The sequence below is a fragment of the Gekko japonicus genome, unplaced genomic scaffold (genome assembly GCF_001447785.1).
Source record: "Gekko japonicus isolate JY-2015 unplaced genomic scaffold, Gekko_japonicus_V1.1 scaffold4731, whole genome shotgun sequence".
Classification (NCBI taxonomy): Eukaryota; Metazoa; Chordata; class Lepidosauria; order Squamata; family Gekkonidae; genus Gekko; species Gekko japonicus.
Genome location: NW_015176592.1, coordinates 19,246 through 34,843, shown reverse-complemented (window position 1 = coordinate 34,843; position 15,598 = coordinate 19,246). Strand labels below are relative to the sequence as shown.

The window sequence follows — 15,598 nt, the reverse complement described above, 5'->3', positions numbered from 1 at the left end:
TGGCCACTGTGTGAGACAGGGTGCTGGACTAGGTGGACCCTCACTGGTCTGATCCAGCAGGGCTCCTCTGACGTTCTTATGAAGGCCTCACCCTCTCTGCCCTGTTGTTGGCCCTCCAGAGGAACTGGTTGGCCACAGTGTGAGACAGGAGGCTGGACTAGATGGACCCTCACTGGTCTGATCCAGCAGGGCTCTTCTGAGGTTCTTCTCAGGGGAAGGCCTCTGCCTCTATGCGCTGTTGTTGTCCCTACAGAGAAACTGGCTGGCCACTGTGTGAGACAGGATGCTAGACTAGGTGGACCCTCACTGCTCTGATCCAGCAGGGCTCTTCTGATGTCCTTATCAGGGAAAGGCCTCTGGCTCTATGCCCTGTTGTTGTCCCTCCAGAGGAACTGGTTGGCCACAGTGTGAGGCAGGATGCTGGACTAGATGGACCCTCACTGGTCTGATCCAGCAGGGCTCTTCTGAGGTTCCTATCAGGGGAAGGCCTCAACCTCTTTGCCCTGTTGTTGGCTGTCCAAAGGAACTGGCTGGCCACTGTGTGAGACGGGATGCTGGACTAGATGGACCATTGGCCTGACCCAGCAGGGCTCTTCTGATGTTCTTCTCAGGGGAAGCCCTCGGCCTCTCTGTCCTATTGTTGGCCCTCCACAGCAACTGATTGGCCACTGTGTGAGACAGGATGTTGGACTAATATGGATCACTGGTCTGATCCAGCAGCCCTTTTCTTATGTTCTTATTATTTTAGAGTGAACAAAGAGAAGCCGTTCCAGATAATCTATGATTAATAACAATGGCATTTTATAAAACTGGAGCTCCAAAGGGTCCATGAAGCAGGCTGTGGCTGATTCCCCAAGCTGTGTCAAGGAGCATGCTAGAGAACATATTTAGGACTGCAGCCGACAGATTTAGTTTTAATTTATTGGCAGTCCTCACTGGAGTTTTTACATTGTGACTTTTCATGTGGTTTACCATTGTCCAGGGCTATTTTTGGGCAGGAACGCACAGGAACGGAGTTCCGGCTGGCTCCCAAGTTGGCCACACTCAGCAGGACATTTTTTTTTTAGCATAATAGGCCACACCCAACAGCAGAAACTCATTAGGATTGGCTACATTAGGGGTGTGTGGCCTAACATGCAAACAAAAAAAGCCCTAGGTTTTGACAACAAACAAGGTAAACAGAATAAGAAGGGAAAGGTGGGTGTGGCTGGATGACCACACTTCTGGTAACATGGGAATGCGGCCTAATATGCTAAGGAGTGGTGCAGTCAGGGGTGTGGCCTAATATGCTAATGGTTTCTGCTGCTGGGTGTGGCCTATTATGCTAATGAGTTCCTGCTGGACCTTTTCTATAAAAAAAGCCCTGCCATTGTTGTTTTATGTGGTTTTTATTTTGTTGTATTTACATCATAAGCCGCCAGGAGTTGCTCAAGCGAGAAAGGCGGCTAATAAAGTTTTAAAATGAATAAATAAAATAAAATAAAGGCGAGAGCTGGCATGGTGTAGATAGAAGAATGCTGGACTAGGATGCTGGTTCCATTTATCTGCTCTACTCTGAGGCTCAGTGTGTGAACTTGGGCCAGTCGCTTTTTCTCAGCTGAACTTTCCTCACAGCGTGGTCATGAGCAGTGCTTCCTCTAAGCTGTGCACATGAGTGGCCGCTCATTAACACAGGAAGCCCCGCTCAGCAGCAATCTGGAGCCACGCAGGATGAGCACATACTCGAAGGGCTGTCATCTAGAGGATGGAGCGAAGTTGTTTTCTGTTGACCCAGGCGGTCGGACCAGAACCAACGGGTATAAATTAAATCAGAAGAGTTTTCGGCTAAGCATTAGGAAGAACTTCCTGGCAGTCAGAGCGGTTCCTCAGTGGGACACGCTTCCTCGGGAGGTGGTGGGCTCTCCTTCTTTGGAGGTTTTCAAACAGAGGCTCGATGGCCATCTGACAGCAATGTTGATTCTGTGATTTGGGAAAAACTATACAAACTGAAGAATGGCAAAAAATATGGAAAACAATGAAATTAATGAGAGCGGTAACATTTAAAGAAAATATACTTAAGATGTTTCATAGATGGTACTGGACTCCTGAGAAGATAGCAAAAGCATATAAAACTTCAAATAAAAACTGTTGGAGGTGTAAAACCAATGTAGGTACTTTTCTCCACATGTGGTGGAACTGCGAAAAATTGCTAGTTTTTGGAAAACTGTAAGGAAGATTATAGCAGAAGTGTTACATTTTAATTTAAAATTATGTCCGGAGATATTTCTGTTAAACATAATTCCCAATGAACATAAAGGGAATGAATTGTATGTATTAATATATATGCTCACTGCGGCTAGAATTCTAATAGTTAAATATTGGAAGCAAGAAAAGATTCCAAAGAGAAAGGAACTAGCTATGAAACTATTGGAAGTCGCAGAAATGGACAAATTATCAGTAATTTTACAAGGGAAAGATGATAAGGTATTTCAAGAAAGATGGGCAGAAATATATAAATGGATAAAGGAAAAAAACTGAATATGACTCCTTCAGATTATGTGAACAGAAATACTAATGTATGTATTGTATACTTTGTAAAATATAAATTAATTTTTTTTTTTTTAAAGGAAGCAATTTTTCTCCAGGCCAGTTTGGCTGGAGATCCTAGGCTTTTTTGCCATCTTCTGGGCGTGGAACAGGGGTCACTGGGGTGTGTGTAGGGGGGAGGTATTTGTGAATTTCCTGCATTGTGCAGGGGGTTGGACTAGATGACCCTGGAGGTCCCTTCCATGATTCTATGATTCTCTGAGGGTCTTGTACTGCCCGTTGCCACACATGAAGCTCCACCCCCCAATCTCCAGGAATTTCCCAACCTGGACTTGGTAGCCCTTGCATTAATGTACTGTTTTCCCCCTCTGCTCCTACAGCTCTTTGGCACGGGCTCCGTTGCCCAGGTGGTGCTGGGAAAGCAAATGTATGGAACGTTCTTGAGCATCAACCTGGGGTATGGATTCGGGGTCATGATGGGCATCCATGCGGCTGGTGGCATCTCAGGTGAGTGTGGTATGGGTCATCCGGGACTTCCCCGGGAAGACCACATTTGCAGTTGCAGAATGAAGGTTCTGGGGACTCTCTGGGAAAGTGATTTGCCAAAGCCTACGGAGGGAACACTCGCTCTCGGCGGAGGGGGCCGGGATTACTGACCATCCATAGCAAAGTACAATTTCCAGGATCCCCCCCACACACAAACCTGTCTTTGCTTTAGGAATGCCAACCTACAGGTGTGGCCTGGAGATTTAGAATCACAACAGATCTCCAGAGATCCATTCCCCTGGAAAAAATGGCTGCTTTGGATGGGGACTCTATGGCATTGTACCCCACTGAAGTCCCTCCCCTCCCCAAACCCCGCTATCCCCAGGCTCCAACCCCCAAATCTCCAGGTATTTCCCACTGCTCAGCTGACAACCCTACTTTCCTCTGTTTTTGTTTGCATTTTCTAGCAAAAAAATATGGTGAAGCAGGGGAGGGGGTGCCCGCTACGTAGCTATTCTTATTCACCATTCTCTTTCTTTGATTCCCCTTCTTTTTGTTGTCCCCCCTACAAAGGTGCTCACATGAACGCAGCGGTAACCTTTGCAAACTGTGCGATTGGAAACCTCCCCTGGTGCAAGCTTCCAGCATACGTAATCGGCCAGTTCCTGGGATCGTTCATTGCATCTGCTAGTGTTTTCTTAATGTACTATGGTACGTTGCTTCCCCCTCCCCCGCCCGTGCAGCCCAAGATGTAGCTGGAGAGAAGAATAAACTTCAGTGAGTTTGATCGTTTCCGCACTTGGATCTCATCCTGGGTTTTATCAGAGTGCAACTCGGGACACAATATCTTGCATTTATCCCTGGTTATAACAGCATCCGTTTATCCCAGGACAAGTGTGGGGCAAAACCAAGGTGACCTCAATGTAATGTGGAAAGAAAAAATACCCTGAGATAATTACAGGGATGAACCCGCATGTAGTGTAGAATATAAAAGTACCCCGAGATAATTACAGGGGTGAACTCGCGTGTAGTGTAGAATGTAGAAATACCCCGAGATAATTACAGGGGTGAACTTGTGTGTAGTGTAGAATGTAAAAATACCCCGAGATAATTACAGGGGTGAACTTGTGTGTAGTGTAGAATGTAAAAATACCCCGAGATAATTACAAGGGTGAACTTGCGTGTAGTATAAAATGTAAATTTGGGGACAGGGTTGTACCAGGATTTAAGGTCTAGTGCGGAAAAGACCAATACCTTGCATTTATCCCTGCAGCAAAACAGCATCCATTTATCCCAGGAAAAGTGTGGTGTGAAACCGGGGTGACCTCAATGTAATGTGGAATCAAAAAATACCCCGAGATAATAATGGGGTGAACTCGCGTGCAGTGTAGAATGTAAGTTCGAGGACAGGGTTGAACCGGGATTTAGGGTCTAGTGTAGAATCATCCTAGAATCTAAATGACTTAAGCTGAGGCTATCATACTTTGGTCATGTCAGAAGACAAGACTCACTGGAGAACACAATAATGCCAGGGAAAGTTGAAGTCAGTATGAGGACACGGGGCCTGGAGATATCTTGGAATTACAACTGATCTCCAGACTAGAAGAATATTGGATTCATATCCCGCCCTTCACTCAGAGCGGCTTACAGACTCCTTTCCCTTCCCCTCCCCACAACAGACACCCTGTGAGGGAGGTGGGGCTGAGAGAGCTCTTTCAGGAACTGCTCTTTTTCAAGGACAGCTCTTATCAGAATTATGACTCGCCCAAGGTCATCCAGCCAGGTGCAAGTGGAGGAGTGGGGAATCAAACCCGGTTCTCCCAGTTCAGAGTCCACGCACTTAACCACTACACCAAACTACCAGGATCCATTCCCCTGGAGGAAATGGCTGCTTTGGAGGGTTAACTTTATGGCATCACATTCCTACTGAGCTCACTCCCTTCTGCTGAACGCTATCTTCCCCAGGCTCCACTCCCCAAATCTCCAGGAATTCCCAACGTGGAATTGGCAACCCTAGTAGGAAAAGAGGAAGACCCAACAGGTGATGGATTGACTCCATCAAGGAAGCCATGGACCTTCCGTTTCCATGAGCTGAGCAAGGCACATGAGGAGAGGACAATATGGAGGTCATTAATCCGTAGGGTCACCCTAAGTTGTAAATTTCTTAATGGCTTCACTACTCACACAGGGTGGCCACAAGAAACATCAGCCTCTGGGATTGAAGGAAGTGTCCCCTTGAAGACTTTTTTTGTTAACTCTTAGAGCTTCTTGAACAACCTTTCCCTTGTAAAAGGCTGAGTTTGCTTGTTTTCCTCCCCGTTCTAGACGCTCTGCAGGATTACACCGGAGGAAACCTGACTGTTATAGGGCCGACTGCTACAGCTGGGATCTTCGCCACATACCCGGCTCCATACATGTCTGTGTGGAGAGGGTTCATCCAAGAGGTCAGTGTGGTCAAAGATTGCCTGCCGGGCCCCTTCTAACTGGAGAGCTTGAAGGAGCGAAGAAGGAGAAGGAGAAGAGATTGGATTTATACTCCCCCTTCACTTGGAGTCTCAGAGCGGCTTACAAACTCTCTTTCCCGTCCCCTCCCCACAACAGACACCCTGTGAGGTGGGTGGGGCTGAGAGAGCTCTGACACAAACTGCTCTTTTGGGAACAGCTGTGCCAGAGCTTGTGATTGACCCAAGGTCACATCAGCAGGTGCAAGTGGAGGAGTGGGGAATCAAACCCGGCTCTCCCAGATTAGAGTCCGCACACTTCACCATCACCACTACACCAAACTGGGAGGGAAATAATTGAGGTCGACTCTATGAGGCTGCAATCATACGCACAATTTGACACAGGCGCGAATGCGGGGCGGATTTAAAGGGCGTGATCAGACAACAGCATCTGGGAAGCGCCCCGCAGACGTCAGCAACCTGTTCTGCTTCGCCGCAGAACCGGAGTTTAAAGATACCGGAGAAAATCCGGTAGAAAACGGGTTGCTACGGGCCAGGGACAGACTTTCCCGTGTTTGACCTCTTCAGCGCGCTCTCATGCTTTCGGGATGGTCTGATCAGGCCATCCCGACTCCATGCTGTTGTTTTTTCCCCCTTCGCAGTATGCGCATCATTGCAAACTCCATAGGGAGCCCTCAGTGCGGAGGTGTTTTGATTCTTTGTATAACTGCATGGGGGGGAAAAACCACACACAAAAAATGACTCACCTGCAGTTGCGTCTGATCACACACTGACGGACTGCGGCCACAGCTTCGAAGGGAGGTGTGATAGTGCAACTGCGGATCAAATTCTTCTGGAGGAAATAGCCTCATTTCCCCCCCATTTTATCTGGCCCGTGTGACCGCATCCTTAATGAGGCTTTCTCCAGGCTGTCTGGACAGCCGTTGTCCGTAACCTGAAGTTCCACACGGCCTTGAGGACTAGAGATTTGTTGAGGGGGGGGGGTTTTGGCTTTAAATAATACTGAAAATTTATCGGGATACTGAATTCTGCTTTGGATGCCAAGAGAAAGACGAGTGTGGCACTGTTGGTGGAAAAAGTGCAGAAAAGGGCAACTCGAATGATAAAAGGGTTGGAACACTTTCCCTATGAGGAAAGGTTAAGGTGCTTAGGGCTCTTTAGCTTGGAGAAAAGATGACTGAGGGGTGACATGATTGAGGTTTATAAGATTATGCATGGGAAAGAGCAGGTAGAGAAAGAGGTACTTTTCTCCCTTTCTCACAAGACAAGAACTCGTGGGCACTCCATGAAATTGCTGAGCGGTTGGGTTAGAACGGATAAGAGGAAGTCCTTCTTCACCCAAAGAGTGGAATTCACTGCCACAGGAAGTGGTGGCGGCTACAAGCATGGACGGCTTCAAAAGGGAATTAGAGAAGCATATGGAGCAGAGGTCCATCAGTGGCTATTAGCCACAAGGTATAGATAGGGGCTCTGGGGCAAGTGATGCCCTGTCTTCTTGGTGCTTGGGGGGGGCAACAGGGGGGGGTCTTCTGGTGTCCTGGCCCCACTTCTGGACCTCCTGATGGCACCTGGTATTTCTGGCCACTGTGTGACAGAGTGTTGGACTGGATGGGCCTTTGGCCTGATCCAACATTGGCGTCTCTTATGTTCTTAAAGCGTGCTGGGAAAGGAGGGCTAGAGGTCTGGCGAATCGTTGTAGGTTTGAAAAATGGTTCGCCAACCTCTGGGTGATCTCCGCCTGATTTCCAGGTTAAGGGGAAATAGTTTGTAAGCCACTCTGAGACTTTGAATGAAGGGCGGGGTATAAATCCAACTGTTCTTGAGAGCCAGTTTGGTGTAGTTGTTAGGAGCGCGGACTCTAAACCGGGAGAACCAAGTTTGATTCCCCACTCCTCCAGATGCAGCTGCTGGTGTGACCTTGGGTCAGTCACAAGTTCTCTCAGAGGTGTTCTCTTAAGAGCAGTCCTCGAGAGAGATCTCTCAGCTCCACCTCCCTCCCAGGGTGTCTGTTGTGGGGAGGGAAAGGGAAAGGAGTTTGTAAGCTGCTCTGAGACACTTTCGGGTAGCAAAGGGCAGGGTATAAATCCAATCTCTTCTTCTTTTTCTCTTCTGATGTTATTTGAGTTGACAGTGCTGGCTTTTGTTCTCTCTCTCTCTTCTCTTTCCCGGGGCATTAAAAAAATCACTCCTCTTGTTCCCCTTCACTCGGGGCTTCTTTCGTGTGTGGCTTTGTCTCTACCAAGTCTCTGGTTGTTCCCACCACCTTGTGTCAGGATTCCAACGATGACCACAGGCTAATAATGGTTGGGGGACCCCTGATTAAACCCCATACCATTTTGGGGGTGCATTGAGACATGGGAACGTAGTTTTGGGGGGGCTCAGTAGGCTGAAGTGGAGGAAGAGGGAAAGTTCTGCTAATTCCTCTGCTCATGGATCTCGTAGGACATACATGAGGGTTGCCAACGTTCAGGTGGTGGCTGGAGATCTTCCACTATTACAACATAAGAACGTAAGGGAAGCCGTGTTGGATGAGGCCAATGGCCCATCCAGTTCAACACTCTGTGTCACAGAGAGGCCAAAAATATCAGGTACAAGCTCTCCCTCCTCTGCTAGGACAGATCTGCCTGTCCATCCCCCCCCCCCATAGCTAGCAATCCAAAACAGTCCAATGGAGCCTAAGTGGGTGGGTGTTGCCTTCTGACACACTTCTGGTGATGTCAGGGGGTGTGGCATATGCAAATAAGTTATGCTAATACATTATGCTAATGAGCTCCTGCACCTCTTATTCTACAAAATGACCCGGGAGTTTTAGTCTGTTCTTGTGGCCACCACTACTTCCTGCAGCAGTGAATTCCAAAGAATTACTCCTTGGGTGAAGAAGGACTTCCTTTGATCTGTTCTAAGCCTACTCCTCCTTAATTTCATGGCGTGCCCACGAGTTCTTGCATTCTGAAAAAGGGAGAAAAGTACTTTTCCCTACCTCCTCTATCCCATGCGACAGGTATCAGTTCGCCCGGAGAAAGTGGCCGCTTTGGAAGGCAGACTCCACGGCATTATCCCCTCCCCTCCCCAAACCACGTCTTCCTCAGGCCCCGCCCCCAAAATCTCCAGGTATTTCCCAACACGAGATCTGGCCAACCCGAAAGCACGCTGATGTCTGTATCTCAGCTTCCAAGTCTGACAAGAGGGATCCCTGAAACTGGATGGGACTTTACGGAGAAAAATGATACCAGCCAAGACAGAGGCTCAAGGTTACATGTCTGAGCCTTGGGAGATAACAAAGCAAAGCAGGCAAAAGCAAAAGTACACATTCCAATCACCCCCACAGCATCCCATGGCAACCAAGCCTGATAAAGCCGGCGGGTTGACAGGAACAGCACGGGTTGCCAACAACTGTGCCACAGGAGGCAGGTGTTCTCATCTGGAGGGGCCCATTTATTCCACTCAGGTAACGCTACTATAGCGCCACAAACTGCCCATGCAACCACAGCCTAGTACAGGAAAACTGGTGCAAACATTACTTCACTTTTAAGGTGCTGCTAGACTCCTGTTTATTTTTGCTGCTGTTCTGATTTTCCATCCAACTCTGTGTTGACATGAACAGTCATGGCATGCAGTTCTTTTTAAAAAACAAATCTCTTCTTTCTTGGACTGGATGGGCCATTGGCCTGAATCCAACATTGGCTTCTCTTATGTTCTCATATGGAGCAGAAGGTGGACTCCATGGCATTATCCCCTCCCCTCCCCAAACCACGCCTTCCTCAGGCCCCACCCCCAAAATCTCCAGGTATTTCCCAACACGAGATCTGGCCGACCCTAAAGCACGCTGACGTCGGTATCTCAGCTTCCGAGTCTGACAAGACGGATTCCTGAAACTGGATGGGATTTCACGAGGAAAGGTTGAAGGTCAAAGAAGAAGGGGACGGCAAAGGATGAGATGGTTAGACAGTGTCATCGATGCAACGAACATGAGATTGAGCAAACTTCAGAGGACGGCAGAAAACAGGAGGGCCTGGCGAGATCTTGTCCATGGGGTCGCGAAGAGTCGGACTCGACTGTGCGACTGAACAACAACAACAACAAAAAGGGCTGTCCTGATGGTGCTCTGGGGCAGCCGAGTAGGGTTTGTACCTCACTCACCTTTGCCTGGGGGCTGATCCCATAGCTGGTGAAGGCGTACTGCCACTGCGGGAGCCCCAGATTGGTGATCAGGAGTCGGTAGTAAGCAGTGAAGGTTTTGGTCAGGAAATGCCAGTACAGGGCTCGGTCCAGGAACCAGATCTCAGAATCCGGGGCGACGACTGGAAGCAAGAGAGAGAGGTGAAGTCGTCCGCCCTGGGGCTGACAACCTCCAGGTGGGACCTGGAGACCTCCTGGAATCACAACCCGTCTCCCGACAACAGGGATCTCTCCCCCTGGAGAAAACAGCTGCTTGGAGGGTGGACTCGGTGGCATTATATTCTGGTGAGGTCTCTCCCCGCTCCAAACCTTCCCTGGCTCCACCCCCGGATCTCCAGGAATTCCTTAACCTAGAGTTGGCAACCCTATCATCCTCACATGCCAAGTACGGGACTTCAAGAACTCAGGAGCCAGACTGACCAAGGGCCCCACACTTTTGGTAAAGCACTTCGGTCTCACACAGTGGCCAGCCGGTTTCTTTGGAGGTGCAACAACAGGGCAGAGAGGCCGAGGCCTTCATAAGAACATCAGAAGAGCCCTGCTGGATCAGACCAGTGGGCCATCCAATCTAGTCCAGCATCCCATCTCACACAGTGGCCAGCCAGTTCCTCTGGAGGGCCAACAACAGGGCACAGAGGCTGAGGCCTTCATAAGAACATCAGAAAAACCCTGCTGCATCAGACCAGTGAGGGTCTATCTAGTCCGGTATCCTGCCTCACAGCAGTTCCTCTGGAGGGCCAACAGCAGGGCAGAGAGGCTGAGGCTTTCATAAAAACATAAGAACATAAGAAGAACCCTTCGGGATCAGACCAGTGGTCCATCTAGTCCAGCATCCTGTCTCACACAGGGGCTGACCAACAACAGGGCAGAGAGGCTGAGGCCTTCATAAGAACATAAAGAAGAACCCTTTGGGATAAGACCTATAGACCATCTAGTCCAGCATCCTGTCTCACATAGTGGCTGACCAATTCCTCTGGAGGGTCAACAACAGGGCAGAGAGGCTGAGGCCTTAATAAAAACATAAGAAGAGCCCTTCGGGGTCAGACCAGTGGCCCATCTAGTCCAATATCCTGTTTCACACACTGGCCAACCAGTTCCTCTGGAGGGCCAACAACAGGGCAGAGGCGCAGAGGCCTTCCCCTGAGAAGAACATCAGAAGAGACCTGCTGGATCGGACCAGTGAGGGTCCATCTAGTCCAGCATCCTGTCTCACACAGGGGCCAGCCAGTTCCTCTGGAGGTCCAACAACAGGGCAGAGAGGCCGAGGCCTTCCCCTGAGAACGACATCAGAAGAGCCCTGCTGGGTCAGATCAGGGAGGGTCCCTCTAGTCCAGCATCCCGTCTCAAACAGGGGCCAGCCAGTTCCTCTGGAGGGCCAACAACAGGGCAGAGGCGCTGAGGCCTTCCCGAGAAGAACATCAGAAGAGACCTGCTGGATCAGATCTATAGACCACCTAGTCCAGGATCCTGTCTCACACAGTGGTTGACCAGTTCCTCTGGAGGGCCAATAGACAGGGCATAGAGGCCGAGGCTTTCATAAGGACACCAGAAAAGCCGGGCTGGATCAGACCAGTGGTCCATCAAGTCCAGCATCCATGTCTCACTCAGTGGCCAACAGACACACTTGGAAGGTCTACAAAGAGGGGAAGGGTTAGACTGAAATGAGCAGCCGGCCTTTGGACCATACCAGGTTTGGTGTTCTTGTACACAAGGCAGACTTTTCCGTTCCCGCCACATGGGTCTAATTCGAAGATCAAACTACGGGAGTCCAAGTGAGGCTTCTCTGGCTGATCCTTGTTTCCTTTTTCTAGGGGAAAAAAAGGGGAGATTAAAACATTAGTCCAGAGTCCTGGGCATGATTTTTTAAATTCATAAACCATAGAAGGTTAGAGCTGGAAGGGACCTTGCAGGCCATCTAGTCCAACCCCCTGCACTCTGCAGGAGCATAGCCGAGAGAGAGTCCTACAACATACCTGAAAGACCGTCGTCCAGCCTCCTCTTTAGAACGTCCGGCGAAGGAGCATCCACCACCTCCCGAGGCAGTCTGTTCCACTGCTCAACCACTCTCACAGTTAGGAAGTTTCTCCTGATATTCAGCCGGTATCGACTCCCTTGTGATTTCCACCCATTAGATCTAGTCTTGCAATCCGGAGCAAGAGAGAATAGATCTGCTCCATCTTCTATATGACAGCCCTTCAAATACTTGAAGACTGCAGTCAGTCGTGTCCCCTCGAAACCTTCTCTTTCCCAGGCTAAACATCCCCAGCTCTTTCAGTCTTTCCTCATAAGACTTGGATTCCAACCATTTATGGTATTTATAGCCCACTGGCCTCCCGGGGACCCCTGGTGGACTACACAGAGTGAGTCAACAGAATCAACAGGACGGGACATTCAATCAACAGTGCAATAGGATTAGGGCTGTAGAACTAACCAGAAGACTAAGAAGACCATGGTGATCATACTGGTTTTAAAGGGATTGTTATAATGTGTCTTATTTGTTTTTGTCCCACAGTTCATTGCCACCGCTGTGCTGGTCATTGGCATCCTGGCCATCAATGACAAGAAGAATGCAGCGGCCCTTCCGGGCACCAACGCCTTCATCATTGGACTTCTGGTTACTGCGATCGGCATATCACTGGGCATGAACACCGGCTATGCCATCAACCCTTCCCGGGATCTGCCACCGAGGATCTTCACGGCTATAGCTGGCTGGGGCCTGGAAGTCTTCAGGTGAGTCCCATATAACTATGTTCTGTGTGCCTCAGTTTGGTGTAGCGGTTAGGAGAGCGGACTCTAAACTGGGAGAACCAGGGCTATTTTGGGGCAGGAACGCACAGGAACGGAGTTCCGGCTGGCTTCAGAGTTGGCCACACCCACTCCGGCCAAAATCTCTGTTTGCGTAGCTATAGATAGAGGGAAGGCCTGGAGAGTGACACACACACCCCACGCCTCCGAGGTGGGCGGGCCAAGGGGCCCCCTGGAAGGATCGGGGAAGCATTTAAATGCCTCCGCGTGCTTTCCCTGGCCTGTCCAAGGGCCAGCTTGCCTGGGCAAGCCAAGGGAAGGCATGGGGTGTGGCCTGATATGCTAATAAGCTGTGTTGTCAGGGGTGTGGCCTGATATGCTAATAGGTTTCTGCTGTTGGGTGTGGCCTATTATGCTAATGAGTTCCTGCTGGGCTTTTTCTACAAAAAGAGCCCTGGGGAGAACCAGGTTTGATTCCCCACTTCTCCACATGCAGCAGCCGCTGATGTGACCTTGGGCAAATGTCAAGGAAAAGGGGAAGGGGGACACTCAGCCCAAGATATGACTGTGATATATGAGGGTCAAGCTCACAAAATAAGTTATTATAAAAATACAAATATTTATTATGGTGTAAAAAAGGTAAAGGTCTCCCTTGCTTGAAAGCCAGTCGAATCCAACTCTAGGGCGCGGTGCTCATCTCCGTTTCCAAACCGTCCGAAGACTTCTCCGTGGTCATGTGGCCGGCATGACTAAGCACCGGGGCACATGGAGCGCTGTGACCTTCCCACCCAAGTGGTGCTTAGTTATCTACTTGCAATTTCTTGCTTTCGAACTGCTAGGTTGGCAGGAGCTGGGGGCCAGAGACGGGAGCTCACTCCGTCACGCGGCACTCAGGTCTCAAACTGCTGAACTACCGACCTACCAGTCTGCAGTTCAGTGTCTTAACCACTTGAGCCACCGCAGCCCCTTATTATTATGGTGTACATGTTAGTAAAAGATAAAAGAGGGTAAAAGAAATGATCCAGGTATCAGACTCTTAAAACTTTTTACATATACGTAAAACTAACAGCTATGTATGTAAAAAGTTTTAAGAGTCTGATATTTGGATCATTTCTTTTAACCTGTTTTATTTTTTACTAACGCGTACACCAGGGGTGTCAAACATGCAGCCCGGGGGCTGGATCAGGCCCCCGGTGGGCTTCTATCAGGCCCGCAGTGGAACTGGCTGTCTTCTACTTCTTCTTCCAGTTCCGCTGCTGCTGCGTCATTGCAGGTTTGCAGCTTACAGCACACTCAAGATTGCAACAGCACAGACATTTTGATGCAATAATTCAGAGCGAGAGGTGCCAGTTCTCAGACACTGTTAAATAAACAAAATATTGCAAGAGCGCTGATGCTTTAAGCATGTTTTTATTTTAAGTTTAAAAAAACCCTTTGTGTTTGTGTCCTTTATGAAGTTTATGTCTCTGCTACCTGGCATTACATTTTATGACACACATGGCCCCGGCCCAACAAAAGGTCTCATTTATGTCCGATCCGGCCCTCATAGCAAATGAGTTCAACACTCCTGGCGTACAGCATAATGAATATTTGTATTTTTATAATAGCTTATTTTGTTAGCTTGACCCTCATATATCACAGTGACCTTGGGCAAGCCACAGTTCTCAGCGAGGTACATATCCAACTCTTCCTCCTCCTCCTCCTCTTCCTCCGTCTCTGTCTCCCTCCTTCTTTTCTCCCAGAAATACCAGGATAGCAGTTGATGGGTTGACAGCAGTTAGATGGGTTGACGAGCAGGCAGTTTTCAGTCAGGGGTCCCCAGGGGTCGTTTCGTAGAAAAAGAGCTAGGGGAACTCATTAGCATAACTCATTAGCATATCACCGGAAGTGTGTCATAAGGCCCGGGGTGGACCTGCAAGGCCAGCGGGAGTGCGAGGAAGCCCCGCCAAGGCCCTCCCTGGCCCCAGGCAGGCAGGGGTGGGGAGAGGCGGGGAGGAAGCAACTTACCCCCCCTCTTCTCCTGCCTCCTCCTGGCTGAATGAGGGCCGGAAGCGGAGCGGCCGGAAGCAGGGGGCGGGGCTTCGTCATGTGCCCCACCTCCCCGCACCTCACTCGGGGGAATGGCGATCCCCGCGAATCCCCCTGAATTGACCTCTGGGGGTCCCCGATCTTTTGAGCCTGTGGGCCCCTTTGGAATTCTGATAAAGTGTGGTGGGCACAGCCACAAAATGGCTGCTGCAGAAGGCAGAGCCAGCCACAAAATGGGTGCCGCGGCCAGTTTGGTGGTTAAGTGCGCGGACTCTAATCTGGGAGAACCGGGTTTGATTCACCACTCCCCCACTTGCACCTGGCTGGATGACCTTGGGTAAGCCGCAGTTCTGATAAGAGCTGTCCTTGAAAAAGAGCAGTTTCTGTCAGAGCTCTCTCAGCCCCACCTGCCTCACAGGGTGTCTGTTGTGGGGAGGGGAAGGGAAAGGAGTTTGTCAGCTGCTCTGAGACCCTCCATCAGGTAGTGAAGGGCAGGGTGGCGGGGTATGAATCCAATCTCTTCTTCTTTTGCCTCACAGGGTGTCTGTTGTGGGGAGGGGAAGGGAAAGGAGTTTGTAAGCCGCTCTGAGACCCCCTTGGGTAGTGAAGGGCGGGGTATAAATCCAATCTCTTCTTCCTCTCTTCTTCTCCTCTAAGGGTGCCAGCTAGGGTTGCCAGCTATGGGTGGGGAAATACCTGTAGATTTGGGGGGTGGACCCTGGGGAGGGCGGGGTTTGGGGAGGGGAGGGACCTCAGCAGGGTATAATGCCACAGAGTCCACCCTCCAAAGCATCCATTTTCTCCAGGTGGACTGATCTTGGTCATTAGAGACCAATTGTAATAGCAGGAGATCTCCAGGTGCCACCTGGAGGTTGGCAAGCTATTGCCAATGCCAGGTTGGGGGGAAATACCTGGAGATTTGGGGGTGTGGAGCCTGAGGAAGGTGGGGTTTGGGGAGCGGCAGGACTCCCATAGGGTATAATGCTATGGAGTCTACCTTCAAAAGTGGTCGTTTTCTCCAGGTGAACTGATTTCTGTTGTCTGGAGATCAGTTCCCAGGAGATCTCTAGCTACCACCTGGAGGTTGGCAACGCTAGCCACAGCATACCTCCAGTCACATGGTGACTGATCCTTGTGCACCGGTGGCAGCTGCTGCCAAAGCAACAGTTTAA

General features: G+C 49.9%; 1 protein-coding gene across 1 annotated transcript in view; it reads left to right on the top strand.

Moving 5' to 3' along the window:
• Positions 1 to 12,387, top strand: part of LOC107124130 (aquaporin-7-like) — a 40,684-nt gene extending 28,297 nt beyond the window's left edge. The window contains exons 3-6 of the mRNA XM_015427524.1: positions 2,907 to 3,033; positions 3,586 to 3,723; positions 5,338 to 5,456; positions 12,166 to 12,387. Coding sequence (XP_015283010.1) covers positions 2,907 to 3,033; positions 3,586 to 3,723; positions 5,338 to 5,456; positions 12,166 to 12,387 — 606 coding nt within the window. The remainder of the gene's footprint in view (positions 1 to 2,906; positions 3,034 to 3,585; positions 3,724 to 5,337; positions 5,457 to 12,165) is intronic.
• Positions 12,388 to 15,598: the final 3,211 nt, after the last annotated feature.